The 27,774-nt window shown below is 35.8% G+C and overlaps 2 protein-coding genes and 1 long non-coding RNA gene across 6 annotated transcripts; 1 reads left to right on the top strand and 2 right to left on the bottom strand.

Moving 5' to 3' along the window:
• Positions 1 to 888: 888 nt before the first annotated feature.
• On the top strand, positions 889 to 20,573 carry LOC141684760 (uncharacterized). Of its 4 annotated transcripts, XM_074489875.1 has the most exons (8): positions 889 to 1,075; positions 1,184 to 1,275; positions 1,453 to 1,524; positions 3,587 to 3,658; positions 4,114 to 4,220; positions 4,438 to 4,493; positions 6,694 to 6,860; positions 8,375 to 8,449. In XM_074489875.1, the coding sequence occupies exons 1-7, from the start codon at positions 917 to 919 to the stop codon at positions 6,748 to 6,750; spliced, it is 615 nt and encodes a 204-aa protein (XP_074345976.1). In that variant the 5' UTR covers positions 889 to 916; the 3' UTR covers positions 6,751 to 6,860; positions 8,375 to 8,449. The 4 variants fall into 4 exon arrangements, with proteins under 4 accessions (XP_074345976.1, XP_074345974.1, XP_074345975.1 ...); XM_074489873.1 differs by lacking the exons at positions 889 to 1,075; positions 1,184 to 1,275 and adding an exon at positions 19,459 to 19,853 and having other exon boundaries at positions 1,459 to 1,524; positions 4,139 to 4,220; XM_074489874.1 differs by lacking the exons at positions 889 to 1,075; positions 1,184 to 1,275; positions 1,453 to 1,524 and adding exons at positions 19,459 to 19,755; positions 20,438 to 20,573.
• On the bottom strand, positions 20,536 to 22,220 carry LOC141684761 (uncharacterized). Its single transcript, XR_012560677.1, has 2 exons — positions 21,862 to 22,220; positions 20,536 to 21,746 (listed from the first exon to the last, which is right to left on the bottom strand). It is a non-coding gene; the product is annotated as an uncharacterized LOC141684761 (long non-coding RNA).
• Positions 22,221 to 23,048: 828 nt separating this feature from the next.
• On the bottom strand, positions 23,049 to 26,774 carry LOC141683944 (F-box protein At2g32560-like). The gene is made up of 5 exons (XM_074488757.1): positions 25,321 to 26,774; positions 25,158 to 25,237; positions 24,881 to 25,059; positions 24,556 to 24,630; positions 23,049 to 23,530 (listed from the first exon to the last, which is right to left on the bottom strand). The coding sequence occupies exons 1-5, from the start codon at positions 26,011 to 26,013 to the stop codon at positions 23,343 to 23,345; spliced, it is 1,215 nt and encodes a 404-aa protein (XP_074344858.1). The 5' UTR covers positions 26,014 to 26,774; the 3' UTR covers positions 23,049 to 23,342.
• Between the last annotated feature and the right edge of the window lie 1,000 nt (positions 26,775 to 27,774).

Below are 27,774 nucleotides of genomic sequence, written 5' to 3'. Positions count from 1 at the left end.
AGATGTTGTTTCATGAATTATTTTTAATTTTTTTTCTTCTAAATAATAATTTAACGTTTAAATTTGTATATACAAAAACAAATCTTAAAAATAAGTTATAAAACTATGTTTGTAAGATAAATATCTTGTGAGAGTTGTTTGATTTAATACCAAATTCACATTATTACAACATTATTATATTTCTATGTTTATATATATACTTATTTCACAATTCTATTAGAATGAATGAGTTTATAGTTTTGATTTTGGGTCGGTAAAATTTGCATGAAGGAGTTGTGATTGGTTATTTCATTGGGTTTTTGAAAGTGTCGTTTGGTAAAATATTGATATGTAAATTTTTAATTTTTTTATAAATACTTTATGATCAGTTTGCTAATTTGATTATATTGATTTTTTTATTTTTTTATTTCCCAATAATTTTAGTACGGATTGCGATGCCTCTTCCTAATAATTTTGGTTTTGAGCTTAGTACCCCACCTAAAAAGTAACAGACGTATATGAACTGATTTATGCGTCTGTTTACAATGTATATACATCTGTTCTGACCAGATGTTTAAAACAATATGCGTTCTTCCTTTAACATACGTATATAATTCAGATATTATACGACTCCTCCATATGCATCTAGTAAACTCAGACACATATAAACTTTCTTAGAAGACACATATGACACTTTTTTGTACTAGTTTTCAATATTTTAATAATGCTATAAAAAATTGGCAAAATACTAATAATCAAATCCGAACCTAACGTTAGTGACTAAAAAAAATCCAAACCTAACATTAGTGAGTAAAACAAAAAAAATTATAGTTGAGTGATAAGTTTTTAAACACACAATAAGTTAAAAAAATCATTTTCCCTAAATATAACTAATTATTATAACTAATATCACCCTGCAACTCACTGTGAATTACGAATGGAGCCAATTCTAGGGTTTAACGTACCAGTATCAAACGACCTCGTGTCAATCGCCCAGTTCAAGCTAGTGTCGTGGATAAGCTGGGACGATTGGCGCTTCGTGAAAGACGGTCTCTTCTCTTCTTCTCCCGATTCAATCTCTTCATCTCTCCGTAGAGTAAGTCTTAGCTATTTTACTTTCAAAATCGAAAATGTTGTTGTTTTCTTTATTTATTTATTCAATTGTGTGAAAATTGATTGTGCTATATGTTTGGTGTGGTTGTAGGTTTCTGCGTGGCGAAGCAGGGGATGTATTCCTGTTGTAGTTGAAGTTACGGCTTATATTATCGAGATTCAGCAGAAGGATCCTCTCTTTAGGTATATTTTGATTTTCCTTTCCTACTTATGTAAATGAACAAGTTAATACAGCAAAACCTATAAATTTATCATCGAATAGTTATTTTTTAAACCTTAGGTAATGTATGAAATTTGAGGTATGTGTATATATGCGTAATTTATAGTGTATTATGTATGGCGTGTTTGTGGCTTATGTAGGAATGATGTTTCTGTGAACCTGTTGCATTCGGAGGAGATGTTCACGATGTTATATAGTATGGCAATTATGAGGTATTCAATTATTGTTTTCAATATGTAAATGTATTTGTCTTGTACGAATTCGTACTTTTGTTGCAAAGTGGGATACTTTATGATTTGATTGTGTAGTTGACAAACTATACGGTTAAAGATATGTAGTAGCATTGTTAGGGGTTGAAATTTTCTGAGTTTTATTTAATGCTTTAAGGTTTATAAACAAAATGATGTAATTATTATGAATATATCTAGAGGCATGTATCGCCTTCTAAAAATTCATTATGGAATGTTTTTAAATTAGTTGAAGTTACGGCTTCTATTATCAAGATTCAGCAGAAGGATCCTTTCTTTCGGTAATGTATGAGATTTGAGATTTATGTATGTATGCATAATTTATATCGAATATTCATACATATATGCAACCATTTTGTATCCGGTGCCATTAAAAATCTAGGCCGTGGCGAGTACAGAAATGTTTTGTTATAACTTTATAAGAACAGATTAGAAGTGTTATACACCGGAACATCACCTCATTATATATCGATATTCTGACTACAGGAATCAGGGGTAGCATAGTGGCAAGACCACATCCCCCTTCCTCTCTTACCTCTTACAAACTAATTTATAATGTGAAAACTTGTACTTGATTAGAGAAAGGATCGTTGTCACTATATCCTGACCAAACCTACAGATTGAAGCATGCAGAATTTTCAAATGCTTAGACTATTCAATTCAGTTCAACAAGAGAACCTTGATTGAATTACCATAGTTACATGAAAACAACATATCCCTAAATGGTTGAAATTGGACCATGACATCTTGTGTGCGTTTTACTATTTCTGCAAGCCTTTCATGTTCGCATTTTATCACAACTGGCCAGATACAAACAGATTTATCTCAGCTGCAAGAAGCAACATGAGCGCCAGATGCATCCCAAGACACACTTTTAACTTCACTTTTGTGACCCTGTGGAAATGCATAAAACAATAAGATTTCTCAACAATGTCACTGTGCCGTAAGTTTTGACATAAATATCAAAGGTGCATTAGAAGATTTGACTTCAAGGCCATGACTTCTTTTATGGGATTATAATCCCTGGACTGCTATCTTATTTGCTCATATATTACTTTGGTCTCTGAACTATCCCATTGACTAAAATTTAATCACTTTTTAGTTTGTTCCAATTAGAATAAAAATATCCAGGGAGAGGATGGTATTAGTAGTCCCCCCCAAAATGAACTATGAAGTGATACGAGGATTATCCGTATATAGTTTCAAGTATGACAAAGTGAGTGCAAATACTAGATAGCTCGGGGATTAAAATGCTTTCATCACGTAAAATATAACGTCTGTTTTTTGTCCTGCCAAAATAGGCAACTTTCTCAAAACAGGTAGCGATAAGAAGTTTACTGAAAGTACTGTAAGATGAATTATCTTAATAATTAACTGGTGATTGTGACATTGAAGCTGCCACTATGATAATACCTTCAAGTAGTACCAAAATCCAAACCGAGTTTCGATCTTGTCCCATATGGAAACCGTGCCATCAAAGCTTGCCACTGTCAACAAATGACCAGTTGGTGACCAGGAACATGATCTAACACTTTCAGTATGAGCTTCGTCAATAATTTCCTGCATGAGCATGGACATTAGTATATGCCTGCATGAATTCTTGTGAAGATAATAAGAACATCATGTCGTCAAGAAAATTAAGATCACATAAATATTATGAGAAAAGAAGATAGAAACTAGATCTCGATTTTCTCCATTGTTATCAAATAGTTGTGTTCCTCTCCCTATGAAATTACAGTGGAAAATAAAATGCAGGATGTGGCGTTATTTATAAGTAAGAAGTCAGTTTCAGAAATAATTGGGAAATTGCTTCCAGATAGACATCAAATAATAGGATTCATACTCCCCTGGACCACATAATAAATTCCAGGAGAAGGTACTTGAACTAGCAGTGCTTGACTTTGCAATGTCAAACTTATCGAATAAAGCTCCTATGTTTATTATAGACAATCATAAGTTAGGCATGTGAATACAAACAAAATCACATGTTATCGTATAATTGATAAAGTGTTTGTGGCCTATGCAGGTATGATGTTTCCGAGAACTTGTTGCATTCGGAGGAGATGTTGGCTATGTTATATAGTATGGCAATTATGAGGTACGAGATCTTGAAGTTATTGTTTTCGATATTTAAATTTATTTTTCATATATCAATCTGTGCTTTTGTTATAAAGTGGGAGTTTGATCGAGGTAGCTGACAAAGTGTATTGCTAAGATATGTAGTAGCATTGTCAGGGGTTGAAACTTTCGATATTTTTTATTCAATGTCATAAGATTTACAAACAGAGTGATGTAATTATTATGAATGCCTCTAGAGGCATGTATTGCCTTCTAAGAATTCATGTAATGTTTTTAAATTATCTGAAGGCATGGATTCTGAGTACTTTTTGTTGGAAACTGACACAAAGTTTTAAGTTATTGACGTACTTGACATGATTAATAGATGGTATTGTTTGCTTAAAATTTGTTTGCAATGGGTTTGATACATTATTTAAGTTGTATTTTTTTAAAGTTTCCATTTATACTCTGTACATTCACCTCTCAATTGTGAAGACTTGTGAATGGTGTTGTGGAAAAGACACGTAAGAAGACCGAGGTTTCAATTGGGGAAGTAGCCGATGAGCTTGGTATTCCACGTATGCTAATAGATGTTCGTCATGGTGAGGAATCTTTTTTACATCCAATATTTCTATAATTTAGACCTACTTTACCAGAAGTATCTCGTATCTCTTTTTTGTTTGTTTCTCTTAGTTTAATGCTTTAATGTTATTAGTAATAAAAACCTATGTTTTTCTCTACACCCTCGAAGATCGTTATGGTTATTCACATTGGTTTTTCTGGTGATATAATAACTTCAATTTTATCTCTATATTGTAGAGTGTTCACATCGTGATCTGCCATCTCTTAGGCTTGTCCGGCTTGCTTCTTGTAAGGTAAATTAGTGTATTGTTTGATGGACTAAATTATTTTATTTGGTCAATTAAATGTTATTTGTGTCTTTGCGAAATATTGTTTATTGTCAGTCTTATATTTACAAACCAGTCCTTGCACTGTGACTCATATGACTCAGTGGTCTTGCATAAAAAGAGGAATAACTTTTGAGGCTTCTAAGCATTCTTTGTTGGGAGGACAACTCTTCCACTATTATTTATATATTTTTTGATAATTCATGTACTCATAAGTTATAAGTGATGGGAAACGGAAGTGAACTATATAAATTTATATTTAATTTATATAAATAAATAAGTGTATATATATCTATTACTTAATTTTTTATTTTATTTAATTATTGTTTTACTTAAATTTTTTGTTAAACTCCTTGACTATAACAATCCATAAATTCGTAACTGCTTTACAAGAACAACTTAGCACCATCTTCCTTATTACTTGACAATAAGAACAATCTCATCTAATCGTTTAAGACAATGCAAAAACCCTTTGTTCTTAAAACAATGCAAAAGTCAAAATATAAAAGACTAAACATTGAAACTTTTTGGTACAGTACCTGTTTATTGGTACAGTACCTGTTTATTGGTACACGCGGAATTTACCGAATTACCCTTATTTTATTTAAAAGTTTTATTAGCCTCCGTAATCGAATTATAATAGAAAAAGAAAATAAATATCGTTTTCAACGATAACACGTTATCTTTTTTATTTCTTTCAATTAAAACTACTTCTCTAAATATCTCAGACAAGTTTATTTAATAAAATAGAATAATAATATTATAACCACTAATAAGTAATAAAGTACCTTTTTCAGCTACTTAATTGTTTATTTTATTTAATTATTGTTTTACTTAAAAACTTTGTTAAGCTATCCATAAATTCTTAACTCCTTTACAAGAACAACTTAGTATCGTCATCCTTATTCCTTTACAATAACAATCTCATCCCATCGTTTAAGACAATGCAAAAACCCTATGTTCTTAAACAATCCAAAAGTCAAAACCATATGCACCTTTAGCGAGTAGTTGTCGCATATATATTTTGTACGGGTCCACAATAAAAAATATTTGTTTTATATAATTTTTCCTATCAATGTAAATACAAATATACTTAAAGTAAGCATTATCTTACAATTCAATTACATAAACAAAATAAAAAAATATTTGATTTTTGAAGTCGAATTATTTATCTATCTATATTATTATATTAAATACGAAACTTTATTGTTCTTCCTTCAGTTACATAATTGCCTTTTCTTAATTTTTTTTTAATATTTTACTCAATTTCCCTTAATTAATATGTAACCAATTACCTTTATAAGTAAAATACGTTGGCTCTTTTATTTTCACCAACTAAAACAACTCCAGATAATTCTTTTTAATTTATACATTTTGTAAGTAAAATATGTTATCTTTTTATATTCTCCAAATAAAACAAATCTTTCTCTAAAATATTATGGGCAATTCTTTTTAATATATGCAGATTATCTATCTATTGATCGATCTATCTTCTATAATATCTATCTATACTATTATATTAAAGACAAAACAATAAAAGTTTGGTTTGTAGTCGGTCTGGTCACTCACTGTAATTATAATTGTATTTAAAATAAAACACTCTCATAAAATATATATTCACAACAGAATTATAATAGGTCTAAAGATTTTGGTTTAAACAAAAAATATAGAAAAAATTCACCTAGGCCGGGTTAAACAAACTTATACTATTGATCAAATCTTAAATTAAAAAAATGAAAATAACTACATGTAGTTAGTTGGAATTGTAGGCTCGGGCTAAAAATAAAATAATATACTATTGATCCTGCTAAAACATTATATTATTGGACCGGGCTAAAATAAATAAAAATTTGAAAGAAAATTTGTTTGGTTGATATAATGTCATCAAGTTAAAACAAAATTATAATTTTAAAATTATAATATGACGGGATAAATTAAAAATTTTAATATTAACGGGAACCCGTACATTGCACTGGATTTAAACTAGTATATGTGTATATATATATATAAATCAGGTTTATTCATGTATTAGTGATTACTACGAATATTCAGGCTGTCAAATAGTATTATATACTATATAAATCAGGTTTATTCATGTATTAGTGATCACTACAAATATTCAGGCTGTCAGATAGTAATATTTACTGATTGCTGATGTGGTGTTTAGGCACTTGTGGTTAAAGTCCTATTACTGGGAGCCTCAGACAATGGCTATTCCAAGTGATCCAAGTAATAATGCGAGGAAAGAGATTAAGTTTGTGTTGCGTGAATTGCTTCTCTCATTTAATGTAAAGCAAACTCATCAGCCAAATTCTTCTATGGACAAAGAAAAACGTATGTGTACTCTCTTCATCATTCATTTGTTGTATATAATGCCTACATAAGTGATCTTTTAATTGGTTAGACATTAATTTGATACTTCCTCTTTAACAAAGCATTCTCATTTTTCCATATACATTATATATTTATATATTTTGTTTAGTATGTGAAAGCTTTGTACAATTTTCTTGCCTTGTTTGTTACACCACATTAAACCAAATATACCCTTTCTGTTTCTAAAAAAAGAAATGTTTTGTTAACTTTAGTTAGAAGACAATAGTCCGATTTGCTATCGAGTTGATTTATCGGTTCGTAAAAGTTTTTGGTTCTTAATGTTACATCAGGAACTGCTATAGCTTCAAGGAGTTTATTACACTTGATTAAATATCAGGTTTAGATTTACTTTTGCATATATTGCTCAAAATTAGTCGTGAGGGTGAGGGCTATATGAGGAATGATCATTGGTGGAGCCTCATCACACATACATGTGACTTTTCATGACCAGTTAATAGCTTATTTTGTATTAAGGCACATACAGTTCAAATGTAATAGTGTCTTCGATCCAGAAAAAAATTATTTTGAAACTTCTAGGTTGCTCATAGATGGGAAGGAATATATTCTGAAGAGGAAAAATTACATCTAGTTGGAAAATATTGAAATTATGAATGAGGATGTGCTTTGTAAAGCTCTAAAATTAAAGATGAAGTATAACGGGAGAGAGAAGGTAAAATTTTCAAATTTCTACAGTCTACTTATATAAAATTATGTAGTCTGGTAAAAATCATATGTTTTTGAAGAAAAAGTTTTACGAGAGTTAGACAAATTTAAAGATGGATTTGTTTTTATCTGGTTGAATTCTTTAATATGAACAATTAACACGTTAGTGTTATAATACAATGTTCTCATACGTATGTAAGTTTTGCTTATGTATCTTGATTGACTCTTACGATCATTTGATCTGTCCGCTTTGTGTGTCAGTAAACTGTTAGGTGCTTAATGCATAATACAATGTTCTCATACGTATGTAAGTTTTGCTTATGTATCTTGATTGACTCTTATGATCATTTGATCTGTCCGCTTTGTGTGTCAGTAAACTGTTAGGTGCTTACTGCATAATAAAATAAATAACAAAATTATTATATAGTACACATTTTGGAGATAAGTTTCTTTCGGAAAAAGTATGGAACTAGAGCTAGGTAATTTCATTGTTTAGCCATTCCGCTCTCGTAGAGGGCTAAAATTGTGCTTCAAGAGTGCTAATCTGAAGTTTCAAAACCATTGCAACACTGGTGCTTTTGTGACACTAAATGGATCTTTAAACCCAACGAGAATTATGTGAAGAGACTTTTCAAGTAATTTGGCCTTTGTTTAATATTTGGTTTTTGTCTTTTCCTGTACTTCTGACATCTTTGTGGTTTAGTGTTTGGTTCTGTAGAAGTATGTACACGGGAATACCATTTACGATAAGCCATTAATGTACCTCAACTATTTTGTTTTATTTTATATTATTTATTTCCTTGCATGTGTAGGTGTTACTAAAAAGCTTTTTGGACGTAACAAGATTCTCTCACTTAAGGCTCGCAAGATTTTTTTCAAGGCTGCAGGCAAGTTTATATATTTGATTCCCTAAATTTTTTACATTTTCGGTATTCCTTTACTTTATTTGTTTTTTTCTTTTCTCATGTAATTTATACCGACAAATTAACTTGAGATTTGGAATTGAATGAGAAAAGATTATACTAGACAGACAATTCTTGAGTAATAATTTGGGGACAGTACTGATAGAGAATAAAATAAGGCCTGGGTATGTAATTAATGTTGCATTAATCATATCAGAATTGAGCCAACAGCTAGGCCCGCTCATTTGAGAAGACCCAAAACCCTGAATATTAATTAATTTCGTAATTAATTAATAAGGGATAAGTCAGCTGATAAGATGAGTCCTAGTGGAGAAATAAATCCTTGTAGATTGACCTCCAAGGAACCTGGTGGGATAAGAAATCAGCTTCCTACTTCTTAGGATTTCCAAGTCCATTCTAATTTTGAGACTTGACCACCAAGTCTCCTAACCCAATTCCAATTTAAGGACTCCCAACATCTATATAAGGGGCCTCACCCCACAAATCAGAACTACGTTTTTTGACTTGATCCTTGACAATCAGCAAGGTACGTAGGCATCTTATTAAGGCAGATCGAGTCACGAAACACAAGAGCAGTCAAATCGAGTCTCGAAGCTCATGTTCTTTAATAGCAAATTCAGCAATCATATACTTTAGTTTTTAATCCATAACATTTGGCGCCGTCTGTGGGAAAAACACAACCATGACAAGAACACGGAGAACAAGCAGCGCCCTTGAAGGAGGAACACCCGCGGGGACAACCCAAACGATTTCGTCAACCGTGGAATATATCGCTAAGGACAAGTATCCTAGAACCGAGCAAAACTCTGATTCAACCCCCAAGAAGGGAGGACCTGGGCAAAAGTTCACCGAATACGCAAAGCTGAATGCCCCTAGGAGCCAGATCTTGATGGAAATCGAGAAAGATCGAGATATACGTTGGCCTAAGCCTTTGAAGGTTGATCCTGCCAAAGCTAGATAAGAGCAAGTATTGCAGATTTCACAAAGATGTTGGTCATGACACCGATGAGTGTAGACAACTAAAAGATTAAATTGAGTTCCTCATTCGAAAAGGAAGATTGAACAAATACACTGGAGAAGGAGGGGATAGAAGCGACAATGTGAGAAAACTTTGATAATCGAAGGAGAGATCAAGAAGATCAAAGGCGAAATCCCCAACCTAGGGGACCGGTGATAAAAACAATCTTCAGAGGACCGCGTCCCCGAGGGCCTGTGATCAACATAATTTTTGGAGGACCAACTGTTGCTGGGTTATCCAAGAACTCCAGGAAAGCGTATGCTCGAGAAGTTATGCATATTGTTGGGGAAGCCCCGAAGAGGGCCAGGACAGGAGTAACAATGTCTTTTGATGATTCTGATCTGGAGGTTGTAAAATTTTCCCATGACGACCCGTTGGTCATAACCCCGATAATAGGGAACAGTCCAGTTAAGAGGGTCCTTGTGGATAATGGTGCTTCAGTGGATATCTTGCTCCATGACACCTTTTTAAGGATGAGTTATAATGACTCCCAATTGACCCCAACCGACATGTCGATATATAGATTTGCGGGAGTGGAGTGCCCTGTGGAAGGAATAATCAAGTTGCCAACAACCATAGGACAGGAACCAAGGCAAGCAACACAGATGTTGGACTTTGTGGTGGTGAAGGCTAGTTCGACCTACAACGCTATCATGGGAAGAACAGGGATACATGCCTTCAAGGCAGTCCCTTCTTTCTATCATTCAGTTATGAAGTTTCCAACCCGAGATGAGATTGGAGAAGAGAGAGGAGATCAAAAAATGGCTAGAAGTTGTTATGTGGCCTCTTTGAGGGCCGACGGAGTTGGGGGGCAGGTTCTTCCTATTGAAGACCTAGATATTCGAGAGAATGATGAGAAAATAGGAAAGCCAGCAGAAGACTTGGTTTCAATTCCTTTAGCCCCCGAAGATCCTGAGAAGGTGACTTTTATTGGAGCCAAGCTCGAGGAACCCCTTAGAGGTAAGTTGGTGAAATTTTTGCAAGAAAATAGTGATGTGTTCGCTTGGTCGGCAGCTGATATGCCAGTAATAGATCCGGAACTGATCACTCACAAGCTGAATGTGGATCCAAGTCGGAAAACAGTGAAACAAAAGAAAAGAAGCTTTGCTCCGGAAAGGCAAGAAGCTATTAAACAAGAAGTTGAGAAGCTCTTGGAGGCTGGTTTCATTGAGGAGATACAAATTCCGGAATGGTAAGAAAACCCTGTAATGGTGAAAAAGGCCAATGGAAAATGGAGGATGTGTGTTGACTTCACTGATCTGAATGAGGCATGCCCCAAGAAATGCTTTCCATTACCAAGGATTGATACTTTGATAGATGCCACTGCTGGGCATGAGATGTTGAGCTTCATGGATGGATTTAGTGGATACAATCTGATCAAGATGCACAAGGATGACATTCCAAAGGTATCATTTATCACTGACTTTGGTGTTTATTGTTATCTTGTTATGGCATTTGGTCTCAAGAATGCAGGAGCCACCTATCAAAGATTGGTAAATAAAATTTTTAAGGATCTTATTGGCAAGACTATGGAAGTCTATGTTGATGACATGTTAGTCAAGAGTCTAGTAAAGACTGATCATATAACCCATTTGAGGGAAGCTTTCGAGGTCCTGAGGTACCACAAGATGATGTTAAATCCCACGAAGTGTGCTTTCGGAGTAGGGTCTGGAAAGTTTTTGGGATTGATGGTCTCCAAGAGAGGAATCGAGGCCAATCCCGATAAGATAAAAGCAATCTTGGACATGGAGCCACCAAAAACTGTCAAAGATGTTCAAAAGCTCACTGGAAGGGTTGCTGCGTTGGGACGATTCATCTCCAAGTCTGGAGATAAGTGTTTGTCATTTTCTAAGTCATTAAAGAAGGTTAAGGATTTTGTATGGAGTGAAGAAAACCAGAAGGCGTTCGAAGAGTTAAAGAAATATATGGCTCAAGCCCTGTTGATGGCCAAGCCAGCTTTGAATGAGGTTCTATACTTGTACTTGGCCGTTTCAGAAAATGTCTTGAGCGCTGTGTTGGTTAAGGAGGAACTGAAAATTCAGAAACCCGTATACTATGTCAGCAAAATTCTGCATGGAGCTGAGCTGAATTATTCAGCCATTGAGAAGTTTGCTTTAGCCCTGGTGATGGCTTTAAGAAAGTTACGTCCTTACTTTCAGGCTCATCAAATTGAGGTTCTAACAAATCAGCCATTGAGAAATGTAATTCATAGTCCCAAGGCTAGTGGGAGACTGATCAAATGGGCAATAGAGCTGGGAGAATTCGACATCAAGTATAAGCCACGAACGGCAATAAAAGCCCAGGCATTAGCTGACTTCGTGGTGGAATGTACCATACCCAACCAAGAAATCGGGGGGCAGGAAGATACCATACCTCAAGACAAGGAAGTTGATAAGGGAAGCAAAGAAAAGGATGATAAGGAGAAAGAATATTGGGTTCTCTATTTTGATGGAGCATCAAAAACAAATTCAAGTGGAGCAGGTTTGGTTTTACAAAGCCCCGATGGGTTCTTGATTGAGTATGTCTTGAAGTTAAGACTTCTCGACCACAAATAATGAGGCAGAATATGAAGCTCTGATAGCTGGCTTCGGCTTAGCAGGGACACTTAGAGTCAAGAACTTAAAAGTCTGTGGAGACTCGAAGCTGGTCATATCCCAGGTAAAGGGAGAGTTCGAGGCAAGGGATGATACGATGGCTAAGTATGTCCGCCTAGTAAGGGTTGTGATGACCCAATTTGATGAATGCCATATTGAACACATTCCGCGGGAGGAAAATGCTAAGGCAGATGCATTATCAAAGTTTGCTTCATCTGAGATAGAAGAAAGTTCAGGAAGTGTATACTTCCGCGTTTTGAAGACACGAAGCATCGATGTTAAGCTTGTAGCTCCTATAGGCCTGGGGACGTCATGGATGGATCCCATTAAGGCTCACATTCAAACCGGTTGGTTGCCGAACGATGCTACTGAAGCGCGAAAATTGGCTGTTCGAGCACTAAGATACTCTTTGATAGATGGGATTCTGTATAAAAGATCTTTCGTGGTTCCTTACTTAAGGTGTCTCAGGCCCGATGAGGCACGCTTCGCTCTTGAAGAAGTACATGAAGGAATTTGCGGGCAACACTTGGGGGGCAGGGCTTTAGCTCATAAGATAACCCGTTTAGGCTTCTACTGGCCAGAAATGATGGCTGATACCAAAGAATATGTGAAGAAGTATGACCGCTGTCAGAAGCATGCTCCGATCGTTAGACAACCCCCGGAGATGCTGACCTCTATCAACTCGCCCATCCCCTTTGCTATGTGGGGAATGGATATTCTGAGGCCTTTCCCCATGGCCACGACACAAAGGAAGTTTTTGATTGTAGCCATTGATTATTTTACTAAGTGGATTGAAGCCAAGCCCCTGGCCAAAATCACAACTAAGCAAGTTGCACAATTCCTGTGGGAAAATATCATGTGCCGGTATGGAATTCCCCGCATCCTAGTCACTGACAATGGAACACAATTCAACGAGTAATTCAAGAAGTACTGTGAAAAAAATGAAATCGAGTTACGGTTCACCTCCGTAGCTCACCCGCAAGCCAATGGGCAAGCAGAAGTAGCGAATCGAGTAATCCTGGATGGACTAAAGAAGAGGATCGAGTAGTCGAGGAATAATTGGGTGGATGAGATACTCCCAATATTATGGGCCTATAGGACTACCTGTAGAGTCACGACTGAAGCAACTCCCTTCATGTTAGCATATGGGGCAGAAGCAGTTGTTCCCGTGGAGATATCACATTCCTCTCCCAGGATTCAAGCTTTCAATGCTGAGGAGATCAGGAAGGGCAAAGATTAGCCCTGGATCTAATTGACGAAGTGCGAGATGAGGCACATGCGAAGATAGTGAAATATCAAAAAAAGGCTTCGTTTTACTACAACCTAAGGGTTAAAGAAAGGTTCTTCAAACATGGTGATTTGGTCTTGAGGAAGGTGGAAGCTTCGGGTGTAGGGCAGAAAGGAAAGCTCGACCCAAATTGGGAAGGGCCATACAAGGTCAAGAGTGTTCAAGGTAGAGGAACCTACAAGCTGGAGACTATGGATGGTTTTGAAGTCCCGAGAACTTGGCATGCACAAAAACTAAAGGTTTACTATGTGTAAATCAGTTGAGTACGATTCTCACTTGTCAGAACGACAAGTAGGTCAAAAAGCATCTTGAAGCTTTGCTTGCGTAGGATTTCATATTTTAATTATAGTAGGATTTGCATTATCAAAGTCATTATTTGTTAAGGGTCGAACCCATGCTATGTAAGGATTTGGAAAACCAGGCTTCATATTTTTAATGAAATTGAAATTATTTCAACCTTTGTGTTGCACAACTCAAAGGACCAAGTAGTTCAAGTTTAAAAGCATATTAAGTGCCGGAAAGATAAAGGAGAAAGATGCGAATAAGAAAGCAGCATAAATTAACCCCGAAGGGTAATAAGTTCTGATACAAATAAAGTTCAAGCATAAGTTATGAATAAAATTACAAACTAGAAAATACTACTCCTCCATGCGGGAGCCTTCATTCCCTTGCTCCTTATCGGCACCTTCTTTCTCAGCATCCTTCGCAGGAGAAGGAGGAGAAGTAGTGCTAGGATCCAAGATGCGATCATCCGGCTGAGGGGAGTTGAAGAGGGCATCTATGCTGTCCTCCGTCTCAGCCTGCTCAGGACTTATAAAGTCCTTAGGGTCGACTAAGCCCGGATGCCTCTCAGAAACCACCTTCACGGCCGCATCCCATCCCTGGGTAAACTGTAGGGAATAAAGACCCTCATCATGAATCTCCATGAGATTCTTGAATTTATCAGAATCCCTGTAATCATCAATGATGGTTTCCTTATCACTCCTAAGTTTCACCAGCTCGGAATGAGCCTTAGCCAGCTCCTCCTTTGTGTCCAGCTTCTTCTCCAGGACCTTAGCTCTCTCCTCCCATTTCTTCATCTCCTTCTCAAACTCATCGGAGTTACCCTCCCAAGACCTAGCCTGATGGAGGGCCGCCTGAAAGTAGGTATTAATCTGCACAAAGAAACACGAGCTAACACAAGTTCATTGAAAAACAAGAAAGTTGGAATTTAAAAAGAAAGAGTAGTATGTTACCGCAGCTTGGGCCTGAGAACCCAGAAGCTCGATGGTCTCAATGTCACTCCCCGTGACGATGTCAGTGAAGTCGTGGGGAGTGATGGAATGGTACGACCAATCCTTAGCATGCTTGGTGGATCCAACCACCGTATCACTTCTCATAAAGCTCCAGTTAGGCCTAAAGGAGTGAGCCTTGAGTGGAGGATCCACATCATCCCCCAGCTCTACAACAGGGACGTGGGGGTGGGAGCATCAGGCTTGCCCCTGGGATCTCTGTTCAGCTTGGCCCTCTTTTGGCGGCCAGATTCCCCCTTCTTAGGCCTGTTGATGTTATTAATGACCTCACAAGCTGAAAGAAAAAGAAAGAAAAAATATTAAGCTTCAGAAGATAATAAAGTTGTAATTAAAATGAAAGAAGAAATTGCTACGCAGGTATAAATTTACCCTTATCACTGGCCTGAGAGTTAGAGAAAATTCCTCTAAAAGGTTCCAAGTGTCTGTTTTCCCATCATCTGAAATTAAGGCTTGATAGGCCACCTCCTCCTCATCAGTTAACCTGATGCTACTAGGACTACCATCTGACACTTTGCAAAAGGGCCTACGGAAGAGGGTGGCCCAATCACCTCCGGCCCAAGTCAGCCTAACAAACTCATCCCTCTATTTAGGGTTGTTCTCGACTATGGAGATGCTATCGAAAATATGGGGAATTTTGGGCCGTTGACGAATTAAAACCCATCCCGGTTGACCTATGATACTGTTATAAAATTGGAAAACTTTCCTAAAGACAGCTACGGAAAGGGGAAACTTATTTCTAAGTCAAAGAACCATGAAACATAAAATGTTCCTCCAACCATTTGGAGGAAGCTGACATGGGTTAATTTGCAAATCAGCTAGGAGGAGAGGAATGAAGGGATGAAAAGGAAACCTAAGCCCAGCATCAAGGGCATCTGTGTAAACAAAAAGAGTATCGGGTTTCCAGTGGCAAGTACGGTCGCCACCAGAAACTAGAACTAGTCTAAGGGGAGGACGAACATTATAATGTGCATTTAACTTATCATAATCTATATTGTGCCATGTGTTGCAATGATTAAAAGAGTCGAGATGTGCAGTGGAGGGATATTCATCCCCCTAGTATTAATCATATCTATTAAAGACATGTAAGAAGAGCGGATTTCGACATCCTTACCTCGTTTTGAAGCCGAGGCTATCTTGGCCGCTCTCTCGGAATTCTTATCAGCCATTGATGGAGGTTGAAGGAACCTTGAAACCTTGGTAGGAAGGAAATTCGGAAAAGGCTAGGGACTTGGCCAGAAAAACTCTAAGTTAAGAAGAGAGGAGAGTATTTGGGAAGAGAAATGAAATGAGAGGTGTGAGGACTCACCCATCCCACTCTTATATAGGCACAAAGAAGGCTAGTTGGGCCTAGAAAAGCCCATTTGGGCCCAAGAAAAGAATGTTCTTGAAGGATCCAGAGATGAAATTTAAATTAAATAGATATTTCTGAAAATTTCTGGAAGAATCCAGAGAGAACCCTAGAAGTTCTAGAAAATTAGGAATTTGAGCCAAAGCCCAGTTAAAAACAATGGGCCCGAGTTTGAACCCAAAATGTTAGCCCAAATTAAATTGAAAGCCCAGAACTAGGGGCCCAATTGAAAGGCATGTAGAAAATAGGCCCAATAAGAAACAAGCCCAGAAAAGGGCCCAGATAATTGAAGTTAAAGGCCCAGGGATAAGGCCCACTATTTAAATAGGGTTAAATCAGGCCCATGAACAAAAGCCCAGTTGAAAAAATGGGCCCAAGGAAGCCCAAAATTAAGATAAAAGCCCAGAAAGTGGATAGACAAAAAATTATCATAGTTATCCTGACCCAATTCGATCATAATTCTTATTGATTTTCTGATCGAATGCGTGAGGTCGAAAAAGCCTTCGACTAAGGCAATAAAAAAGGGTTAATTCGGTCAAAATCTTAATTCCTGACCGAAAGGGTCAGGATCCTGATCGAAAAATCTTAACCCTAAGGGAATTTGTCGACCAGGAAGCAAGGCAAGATCCTGACCGAATGGATCATGTCCGAAACAGCTTCGACCAGGGCTAACAAAAGAAGCTAATTAGGTCAAAAAACATTGATCCTCACTGAAATGGTTAGGATTCCTGATAAAAAAAAGGGTGAAAATCCTGGCCGAAATTTGACCAGGATTACTGCTCGAAATGCCCCTCCTCGAAAATCTGTCGACCAGGACGAAATGATGGCTAATTCGACCAGGATTCTGGTCGAACCAGGTATAAAAAAAAAAGAAAAGAAAAGAAAGAAAAAGAAAAGAAAAAGGGAAGGAAGAAAAAGATGGAAATTTCTTAAAATAATTTCTGAAAAAATAAATATTTTCAGAAAATGAGGAATAAATCCAGAAAATAAAGGAAAAATCCCAGAATTAAAGGAAAAATCCAGAAAATCAAAGAAAAATCCCAAAATTAAGGGAAAAATCCAGAAAATCAAGGAAAAATCCAAGAATTAAGGTGAACATCCGGAAAATCAAGGAAAAATCCCAGAATTAAGGGAAACTTCCATAAAATTCAGGGAAAATTCCAGAAAATTAAGGAAGAATCCCAGAATTCAGGGAAAATTCTTGGAAATTAAGATAATTCCTAAATAATAGGGATTAAAGCAAATCGTTGTAAATGTGTAGGTCGCTGCACACTTTATGGAAAACGATACCCTGTAAGGGAACGAGTGAACTTAACTTCTGCGAAACCTAGTCATTGTTTCCTAAAAGTTGGGGGGAAAATGATAAAGAAGAAAATAAGGTCTGGGTGTGTAATTAATGTTGCATTAATCATATCAGAATTGAGCCAACAGCTAGGTCCGCCCATTTGAGAAGGCCCAAAACCCTGAATATTAATTAATTTCGTAAGTAATTAATAAGGGATAAGTCAGCTGATAAGATGAGTCATAGTGGAGAAATAAATCCTTGTAGATTGACCTCCAAGGAACCTGGTGGGATAAGAAATCAGCTTCCTACTTCTTAGGATTCCCAAGTCCATTCTAATTTTGAGACTTGACCACCAAGTCTCCTAACCCAAGTCCAATTCAATGACTCCCAACATCTATATAAGGGGCCTCACCCCACAAATCAGAACTACGTTTTTTGACTTAATCCTTGGCAATCAGCAAGGTACATAGGCATCTTGTTAAGGCAGGTCGAGTCACGAAACACAAGAGCAGTCAAATCGAGTCTCGAAGCTCACGTTCTTTAATAGCAAATTCAACAATCATATATTTTAGTTTTTAATACATAACAAGTACCTTTTGTTAAGTGTCTAAAAGTGCGTCCGAAGTTTTGAGAAGAAACTTCAATGATCTTCAACAATTTTAATGAATTAGTGATATTCGTAAAACATAATTCACAAAATAATATATTTCATACGGATTTGATTGCAGAACATAGGTGGTCTTCAAGGTTTCCGATAAAAATGTGGTCTCCATCGAACTTTTTTCATATATATATATATATTTATATATATTATTTTCTGGAATACCCTATTCAGTGACTGTTTATATGTGCCGACGCTTCGGTTTTGACTTTTGTCTAAAACAATCACTATTGTTCCATGTTGCCCTCACTTTTCATTTTGCCTTTAATACCCTTGGATTTATTTTGCCTTCAATACCCTTGACTCGGACAGGGGTAAAGATACTAGGCCAAAACTTGCACTCCTATCCATTTCGAACACTTCTGGGTGAGTCCTGGCATAAAGCTATTCTTTTTTTTAGTTCAGTCCTCAATATCTAATTTTAGCTAACTAACCTTAAATCCTGTTGTATCTCTATCAACCTTGTGCCTCAAAAAGACTTTTAGAAAAGCTAGATACATGATTTAGCTATAATTTGTCCTTAATCATCTCAGCTTTAAATGTTTTTCTCATTGTTTGGTTGCGCGTATCTAGTCTTTTACTCTGTGGTGAGTGTCTAACTTGTCTATTACGAAGTAGGATATGGAGATGATGCATAATAAAATTGAAATTTGGATATTTAATTTATGAAACAGTAGTGTTGAACAAGTATTTTGATAGTTAATAATGTCATATCAAATATAAGATTATTACTACCAGTGGAATATATTCAGTTAAATGTACAACATTGACAAATATTGTAAGAAGTAATTATACTTTGTGTTCATTTCCTTACAGTTCTTTGACATGTTATAGGTTAGTGAGTCACAGTTGGGTTCGATTTTCTTACCAATGAGTATACCAAAATAGACCAAATGAAGCTACTGCAGTGTCAAGGTTAGGGAAATATAAGTTAAATTTTCTTGGATTGATTATGAGATAGAGAAATAATTAACAAACTTACAACATCAAATCATACTTCTGCACAAACTTGCTAACTTAATAGATTTAAAAAGATAAAAAAAAACTGAGAAGTACCAATATAATACATTTAACTATCATTAAATAAATTTATGTAGTACCAATAACATTATCTGAATTGGTTTATAACCTGTATTAATGCACAGATTTTATCAAACAATTTATATTATAATATCTGTACTGTTATAATTATATTGACAGCCGTCTAGTATTAAACCTTAGAATAACAATATAATCTACAAATAACAATTTGTTTACGCTGTAAGTATGCTTTTCCTATTAAGCATTAATGCATTACATATGTTGACTTCTCTTGTAAGTTGAAATCATGTTAGGTTGCTTTTGCATCCTACATGGATTCATGGAGCACAAATTTGCAATTTTTTCTAATGGAATTGCTAGCTTGAAACTTTATAGCATACTGGTGCTTAAATCAAAGTAGACTACCTAAGCCTGTCACTTAACATTTGTTACTAAATTTACTTCAGGTCCTAAGAAGCATATTAGCAGAATGTTGAAAAGTTTTTCGCGGTTGTACTCTTCTTTCTCCCCAGAAGTACTATCTGCGCTGTTGAGGTTGCTGCTGAAGGCATCAGATTCTGCAGATTTGGTAGAGGGGCTTAAGAATTCTTTTAGCCACTCCGCTAGCAGTTTGCAGACTGGGTTGGATGATTGGAAGCCTGTCATTGTTAAATTATTAGACATAGAACCAGAGTTGCTTGTGAACCTTTTCAGAGAAATTATTGATATGATTGAGACTCTAGAGTCGGGGAATTATAATATTGGTAAGTTCTGTGGCATTCACACCAAGTATTCGACATTATGGGTTTTTAACATGTTTTTGTGGGGCTATATTATGGTTTCTACATTTACAATATAATATCATCGGTTACATTTGATTGTGAAACAAACGTATTAAATGTAATCTAGAGACTGGAGGTTGCTTGTCTCATCTTGCTGGATTCATTACTTTTTTTGATCTAATAGTGGAATGCACTTGTTGGAACTTTTGGAGAAGTTGGAAGTTTCCTTTACCAGTTAAAAGAAACAGCAGGGCACGTGTTCCCTGAACTAACTAGTGATTTAATAGGAGTTTGCCTTGTTCCAATGTTGATTATTATAAGCTTGAGAATTTTTAGTTTCCCTCAATGTTCAATGAATTATAAGCTTGAGAATTCTTAGTTTCCCTTTTGGTGTTGGGTTTTGTCAACTTTATGTACTCATTTTGGTCTGCTATTGCAATGTTGATTTTATTGTCTTATACAAGACTTGTTTCTTGGAAGGGAATCTGCACATCTATATGCCTGCTTCAAAAGAAAAACAATTGTTTTTTTTTGGCTTTTCCCTCTATCAAGTTTCTTCTCTCCTGCATTTTCTTCCTCACTTGATTGTCATTTTGAGGCTGTATTCACTAGTATTCATTTGAGCGTTAATTTAACATTATCAGGGTTATTGTCTTATTGTCAGGACCAGAACATTGTCTCTCAAATTGTACGGCTGTCTCATCTGTTCGAGTGGCTGGTCTGCAGTTGTAAAGCATTAAAGCTTGTAGTGGACAAAGAGTATGCAGTTAAAACTAGTTCATCTACAGAACTGGTTCTTTCAAATACAAAATTACTGGCATATTTACATAGATGTCTAAAATTATCTTCTGGAAACAATCAACTAATGAAGTCAGCCCTGGTTATTGCACACATGACAGGAAATAGCAATCTTACTTGTAAACTTAAGAAATTAGCTATAATAAATAATTTGACTCTACATGATGAAGATGAAAATTTGCCCTCTGTTGGTTCTGCAAACTACCTCACCCAGCAGGAGTATGATCTTCGTAAGGCGGCTGAGAAGCTAGAAGGTTTAAAGAAGCAGCATGTGAAAGACATTGATGCAAATGTAATAGATGGACATGTTGGTAGGAGTGTTTGGGTGGTGGCGAAATCTTGGAACTCATGTTCCATCGGTATGCTTCCTCCTGCTCTAGGTTCTTTGGCTCATCTTCCTGTTCTTAACAGTGATGATTATAATGAAGAAGTTAAAACATCTTCTGGAATCAAGGAGCTTCCGGAGTTGAACCATTGTGATGGTAAAAGAGAAGCAGATTGTAGGTAGATCTGGACAGTTCATGTTGCAAAAAAATGAGAGGGACCGGTGCTGGTTTAGAATCAAGAGACAAAGAAAGCCAATCATTAGAAGCCTACCATGGTCATTTGATGGTGGATGGTGTGTGGAAGAAAGTTCGGCAATAAGAGATACTTGACATTGTATCAGAAATAAGGATTTTGGTCTAATGACTCGTACCTTCTACTTTGCTAATTAGAAATTTTGCTGCCTGGTTTCTCTTTGCTGAACACATTGGTGGCTGGCCATTGTAGATGTTCCTCTTCTACCTGTAACAATCCAATTTTTTATGAACCTAGATCTTGTTGTAAAGATTTTTTTTGTTGCGGGTTGTTGGCCTGGGTCCTTGGAATTGTCAAGGTTTCAATGCTGCAGTCTCAGAGAACCTCGGTCGCAGGAACTCGTAGAGCTTTCGGTAAGAATTATACATTTTACTAAATTTTTTGTCAGTTCTGTTAAATTCTGCAACTCTATGAAATTTATGTCAATTGTTTAACTTTACTGAAGAAGCCAAGTATTAAGACCTGATATTTTAAAAATGAGAGCAAAGAATAACAGATTAATAATGGCATGTCTTTATTAGGACTTAGAGAACAGGTTCTTTCATCAAGTAAATTTCAAATTGTTACCCTATGCAATGTTTGCTGAAATAGTATCCCTGAAAAATAAATAAACATAGAAAGAGTAAGAAGAAAGCTACCAATATAGCGGTTGAAGATGAGATTCATGCATAATATTGGATCTAAGGTGGAGAAAGGTCCAGCAGGGGCGACCTGAGAACACATCATAAAAACCAATGCGACAGCACTCGAATGTGATTTGATGTGTTCGCATGACGCTCCTCTTGAACATTTCTTCCAAACTACTTGTAACTTTGCTACCAATTGCCAATAGGATATGTCCATGTTAATAACTGGTTCAATCTCGATGTATATATGCAGCCACACACTACTGGCATTTGTAGTTGTGTAGAAATATAGGAGTACACAACACTTTGCTTGTAATGCCAAATCTCTTGACCAATTAACAATAGTACAACTTGCAATTCGGAAAAGTATTGTAGTACAACTCATAGTACTACACGTCTAATTGTCTGGAACTCCATACAATTGAAATACAAGTACCAAAGTTTTCTAGATGTTTTTTTTTCGGATAAGAAAACATGAAATTGAAATTTTATATCTGCTATTTGAAAATATTGAGTAGCTTGTACTTCATAGCAAAAGTTGTACATCTTGTACTTCATGCTCTAAAAATGAGCTTGTCAAGATCACGGTTATAACTCCTTTTTATTACAGTACTTGTACTATATTTCCTGTATCTTAATAATGTATTACTATATTATAAAAACCACAACTGAAATTTCTTTTAAGGAGTAACTTACTTCCTGCTCTGCGGGGTGGGTTATTATTTATTATATGAATATGAATAAAAAAAATATATTACTATATTTTGGTAGAAGATATTAGAATTTGTATTTTACCATGTACTATTGAATAAAATATAATAGTATATTTATATTTTATTCGGTACTGTTCCATGGTTATATATTTGGAAAATTATTGTTTTATTATATGCAGGTATCAATAATATTGATACATTTTTACACCCGTATAACAAATTTTGCAAGTACGCCTCGCATTGTAACATTTTTTTAAACACTAATATTTTATCTTGAAGAATTGATTTCTTTGAATATATGAAATGGTAGTACCATTGCAGCCCACAATGACAGTACAGCACGAATCCAAGCAATTGAAAATGCTAGTTTGAGCTTTCAACTTTCTGGTATTGTTATCTTGATTATATTCCTCAAGCATTTTAGTATTACATTTTACTATTACGGGTAGGTAACAATCACCATGAATTTACAGGAAACTATTCCTGCACAACGTCTAGGACGATGTCGTGATGAACGTGTATGACCCCCCCCCCCCCCCCACTCCCCTTTTCAGAAATGTAGTTGGAAAATAGCAAGAAAGTGGTAACTATAGATGGTACAAAATTCAAGTCATTTGCCGAACTTTCTTTTCTTCATCTCCTTCCTTGTGTCCCCTAACAATTCTCCACTGTGACAAAATATTATGTGGGGAAGTTTAAACAGCTAGGGAATAATAACAACCCATTTCTGCTGTCTACAAACTACTATAAACAAGAAACGATCAGGAAAACCCAAGCATACAACTTTACTAGTGATCATTGTGCATTTTGAGTATAGATTGAGGTTGTAGTAAGCCTTTAAGCCCTCAACTTTTTATTCCAAGACATCAACAGGCCAAAGCCGCTTCCACGTAGAAATTTCGTCTGTAGTTTGAATTTTTCGGATTCCACCATAAAATCCATCTGCCCCATTTCCTTCTTCACGGTGATGTTTCCGGCTCACAATCGTCTGTCTCCACCGCGAACCAGGAGTGTATTGGTTGAAGTTGAGTGCTACCATGTCTGTCATGTCAACAATAATGCATCAGAAGACTTGGTGTTAGTTTGATCCTTTTTCTTGTCAAGGGTGTTAGTTTTATCTTAAAACTATATGAAGTATGGCAACAAAAAAAAAAACATCCAACTGATTTTATAATTTCGCCACTGAATTACGTCTTTACCTTTAGATTGTCCGGTAATCCTGATCAAACTAGAATTGAAGTCCGATGTTTCAGAGAAAACATTGGTCCCCTCTTAACAATAATATCTATAGCTTTATGCAATTCATGACCCAGTGACTTTGTAAACGAAAAACTCATCAATCCCTCAACCAAATACAAGGCAGAGGAACACTGGTCCAATCAAAGCCTGTTGGCCTTAACCAAAAGACTTGAAACATAACTTAATGCAGTGTTGTAAACTAGTACAACACTGAATAGGATTTGTGTAGGGGCCGGGGACCAATGCTTTTTGATTGATCAAAGATTGAGGTGACCAATGTTTTATGTTGATAGATTTATTAAGCTTGAAATGTGATTGATACTTGAAATAAATTCCAATTGTCATAATATCTATAACACTCCCGTCTCATATTGAGAAAATTTGAAATTTTTGTTTAGTTTATAAGATAAAATATTAGTATTACTGGCTCCAACAAATCATCATCTTTTGGGGGTCTGTGATTAGCTAGTCGTTATCCAAGTAGGCTGCATTTGAGACAGTAAACTTCGGCTTATTTCGGGCTCGAAATTGGACTTGACCTGTTTTTCGAAAAAGACTCGGGATATCTATGACATTTTTATTCGACCACACGTCCAGATTCCAATGTATTAATGCTATACTGTACAAGTACATCTCAAGAAATTATGATATGTCTGTGTGACATCTATAAATTTTTTTTTTTTGCTAGTAAATTACACATACTTAACGAAGGGAGTCAAACTCTTAATCTACCGGAAGAGAAACAAGAGCTCAATCAATAACCGTCCTACTTTATTGGCAGGACAGTTATAATATTCATATATAAGCAATTTGATGAATTTTCTTACCACTTTCATAGCATCTGCAATAGTTTTGATTCCCATCACATAATTCCAAGTGCCCTACAACGCCATACCACCAACCTACATACAGATAGAGTTAAAATTTGTTAATAATTTTAAGTTTGATAATAATAAAAAGTATAAAAATAGTTAAGCTTGTCCCAGAAACTATGGATTCCATCCTAGTTGATCCGGGATTTCTTAAAATATTGCAAAATAATAATGTAAGTTGCCAAGTAATTAACACGTCTGGTAAAATAGAATATGTTCCCCCAGATTAGAAGAATACAGTAGCAAGTGGTGGTCAAGTGCAACACGAAAGTAATCATACCATAAGGAAACTCTTTATTCCTTCTCCACTGAATCTCGATGTGATGACCAGGGCGCAGTTGATCTAAACAATCAGAAATATGAAGATCATGTGGGGAAGTATCTATTGGAGCTGCCCTTACTCTGTCCCATGTCACTCCATTTTCTACTGCAACTGGCCTCCTTCCATGGGGCGGATACCTTCAAACAAATTATCCCCAATTATTAACTAACGCCATTTCCAAAACAAAACTTTAATACCCACGTAAAAATGCTTACAGATTCTTTATATAACTTACCTGGCTTGGAAAGTATCACTACCACAATCATAGCAGACTTCAGCATCATAGCAAGACAACATGAACCCAACATGTCCATTCTGCAGTGCGCACACCACTTATATTTTCAAATTTCAAAAAATAAACATCAAAAATGTTTGATATATACTAGTATAGTCCATACCTCTCTGTTATAAACTTGAGCAGGGAACCAAAATTTCCCGGTTTCGAGAGCCATGTACCAAGACATGAGTGAATCAGGTGGTGCAGAATAACAATTCTTCTTCTTGGTACAATTGTTTCCAATACTTTTACATTTTCCGAGCAACAAAGGCCAAGGCCATGTCTTTTGTAAAAACCCCAATAATCCTCTTCCATTTCCCTCATCAACAAAACCAAATTCTTTTCTTGTAGCAACCTGCCATTGCCATTCTCTATACGCAGCTGGTCCGATAACATTTCCCCATTTTTGCTTCATATGTTTGTCCCATAAATGATTGCTCATGCTTGTTGTTCTTAAACAAGTACAAACACTTGACATTTTGCATAGCCCATCTGCTGGAAGCTTTTCAAGAATGCATTCCAATGCTAGGTCCGGTAAATCTAACAACGACATCCTGTCGTTTTCAATCTCCGAATCAAGTACCCCAAACTTTGGATCACTTGAGATGATTGAAGTATAGGATTTGTTCATTCTTGCAACCAAATAGTAGTTGATCTTTATGTATTTTGCAAGTTGAGTGAAAGACAAGCTTTTCCAAATTTTGATGGTTACTAGTCTCATTTCATAAGCCCATGGTGGGAGTAGTTGTAGAGTAAGAGACTTGTAAAAGATGATGAATGATAAACAAGTGATCAAGAAGAAAAGAATTGTCATCCTCTCTTTTTCTTATTGGAGAGATGGATATCTTAGCTTCAATAGGGGCAAAACTTACTTTTGTTTAAATAAATTTTTGTACCTTTTTCTTGTCAACCACCTTATTGGTCGAAACTAAATAAAATATTAATAATTTGCTCAACGAAACCCACCAGTATTAAATCTGGCGGGTCTCGTTGAGAAAAAGAAGTGAAGGATTATCCGAAACACGGAAACCCCACAACTCAAAATAATAAAATTTGAGTGGAACTCACATTAAAATCAAAATGAAAGATGGCAAATGAAGCAAGAGGCCAAGGGTGGTCTTGTTTCAATTAAATAACAATGGAGACTTTAACAGCTGTCAATTATGGAAAATGTATGTATATCTGTATATGTTAGTAAGTAAGGTTGATTGAGATGGGATTTCTTGAAATTGGCTAAGTTAGAATAATTCGGAAAAAAAGGAGTAGTTAGTATAAACATATATAAATATCTTGTACAAAAAGATTGCAATGAGGTGTAAGAAGATTTGTGGGTAGTTAAAAAGGAACGAAGAATGAGGAGGGTGAAACAATGATAATCAAGAATGTCGGCAAAAATAACAAGAATTAAGGACAAAGAGAATCTCTAGTGGGTTATAGAAACAGAAGATGCAAGCATAGATTGATGAAGAAGAAGAAGAAGAAGTTGAAGAATTCTTCTATTTCTTGATCAAACAAACCCACAGAAAATCTCAATGCCTGTTGTAATTCTCTCGCAGTTTTTCAAGAAGGGGGGTAAAAGTGAAGTTAATATATTGGAAAAAAGAGTGGTTGATTTTGGTTTGTGAATATTGAGGGGGACAAACAAGTTGAGGAAAAATCGGCCTACCAGTAAGTAATTGGGACCATTGAAAGAAGTTGATACATAATAATATGTATCACGGGGAAATTGTATTATTGGTGGTTCACATTACTAGGAATTTAAGTTAGGCTCTCGTTATAATTCCTGCATCTCCCCAAGGTTGTCACGCTGTCCTAATTTCCATACAGATATCATAAGGGTCGTGACATCTTTATATATCCGATAAAAAAATCAAATTATATATCCGATTTGAACTGTTATGTATGAAGTCCCTATTATACTAAATATTTTAGTAAATATTTTTTAACCGGCGGGGGTTCTTATTAAAACACACAGGTTCAGAGTAAACCTATTTTGAGATTCTGACTCCTACATTCAGGAGCCCATCGCATACCTCGCAGCGATGCCCGGTCACTTGCACATTTTGCTACTCTTTACTCTGTTGCCGACAGATACTACTGCAGTCCTTCATGCTAGTTTTGATGCATTGAGAAAACTTGGCTGATCGTTTCAAAATTGACTTCTAGATCCGCATGCAACATGTGATACACTAATATAATTTGTCAAATGTTAATATAAATATCTCATATTCTTTCTCGTTAATCAACATGCAAACTAATACAAAATTAGAAACCTTTAAAGTAATACACTTAAATTATTCCCGGGACTATATAACAAGGACATCTGAAGTTTTCAGTAACTTCGAAGATAATCAAAAGACTGCATTTTTTCATCTATATCATGTCTTTTAGAAAAAAAGTGATTAAATTAGTTCCCATTACTCCTGCTTCATCAACAATATATTTCTAGGTAATACAAAATACTAACAAATATTGTAAAAGTAAATAAAATCTAGTCAGGGTTGCACCTTGAACTGGCAATGGGGTGTTTGGATGGTGATTGTAAATCGAAACAGGGAAGAGCAGAATCAGAATA

This window comes from Apium graveolens, chromosome 9 (assembly GCF_009905375.1).
Source record: "Apium graveolens cultivar Ventura chromosome 9, ASM990537v1, whole genome shotgun sequence".
NCBI classification, from domain to species: domain Eukaryota; kingdom Viridiplantae; phylum Streptophyta; class Magnoliopsida; order Apiales; family Apiaceae; genus Apium; species Apium graveolens.
The sequence above is the reverse complement of the archived record's forward strand: the minus strand, read 5'-3'. Positions and strand labels throughout refer to the sequence as shown.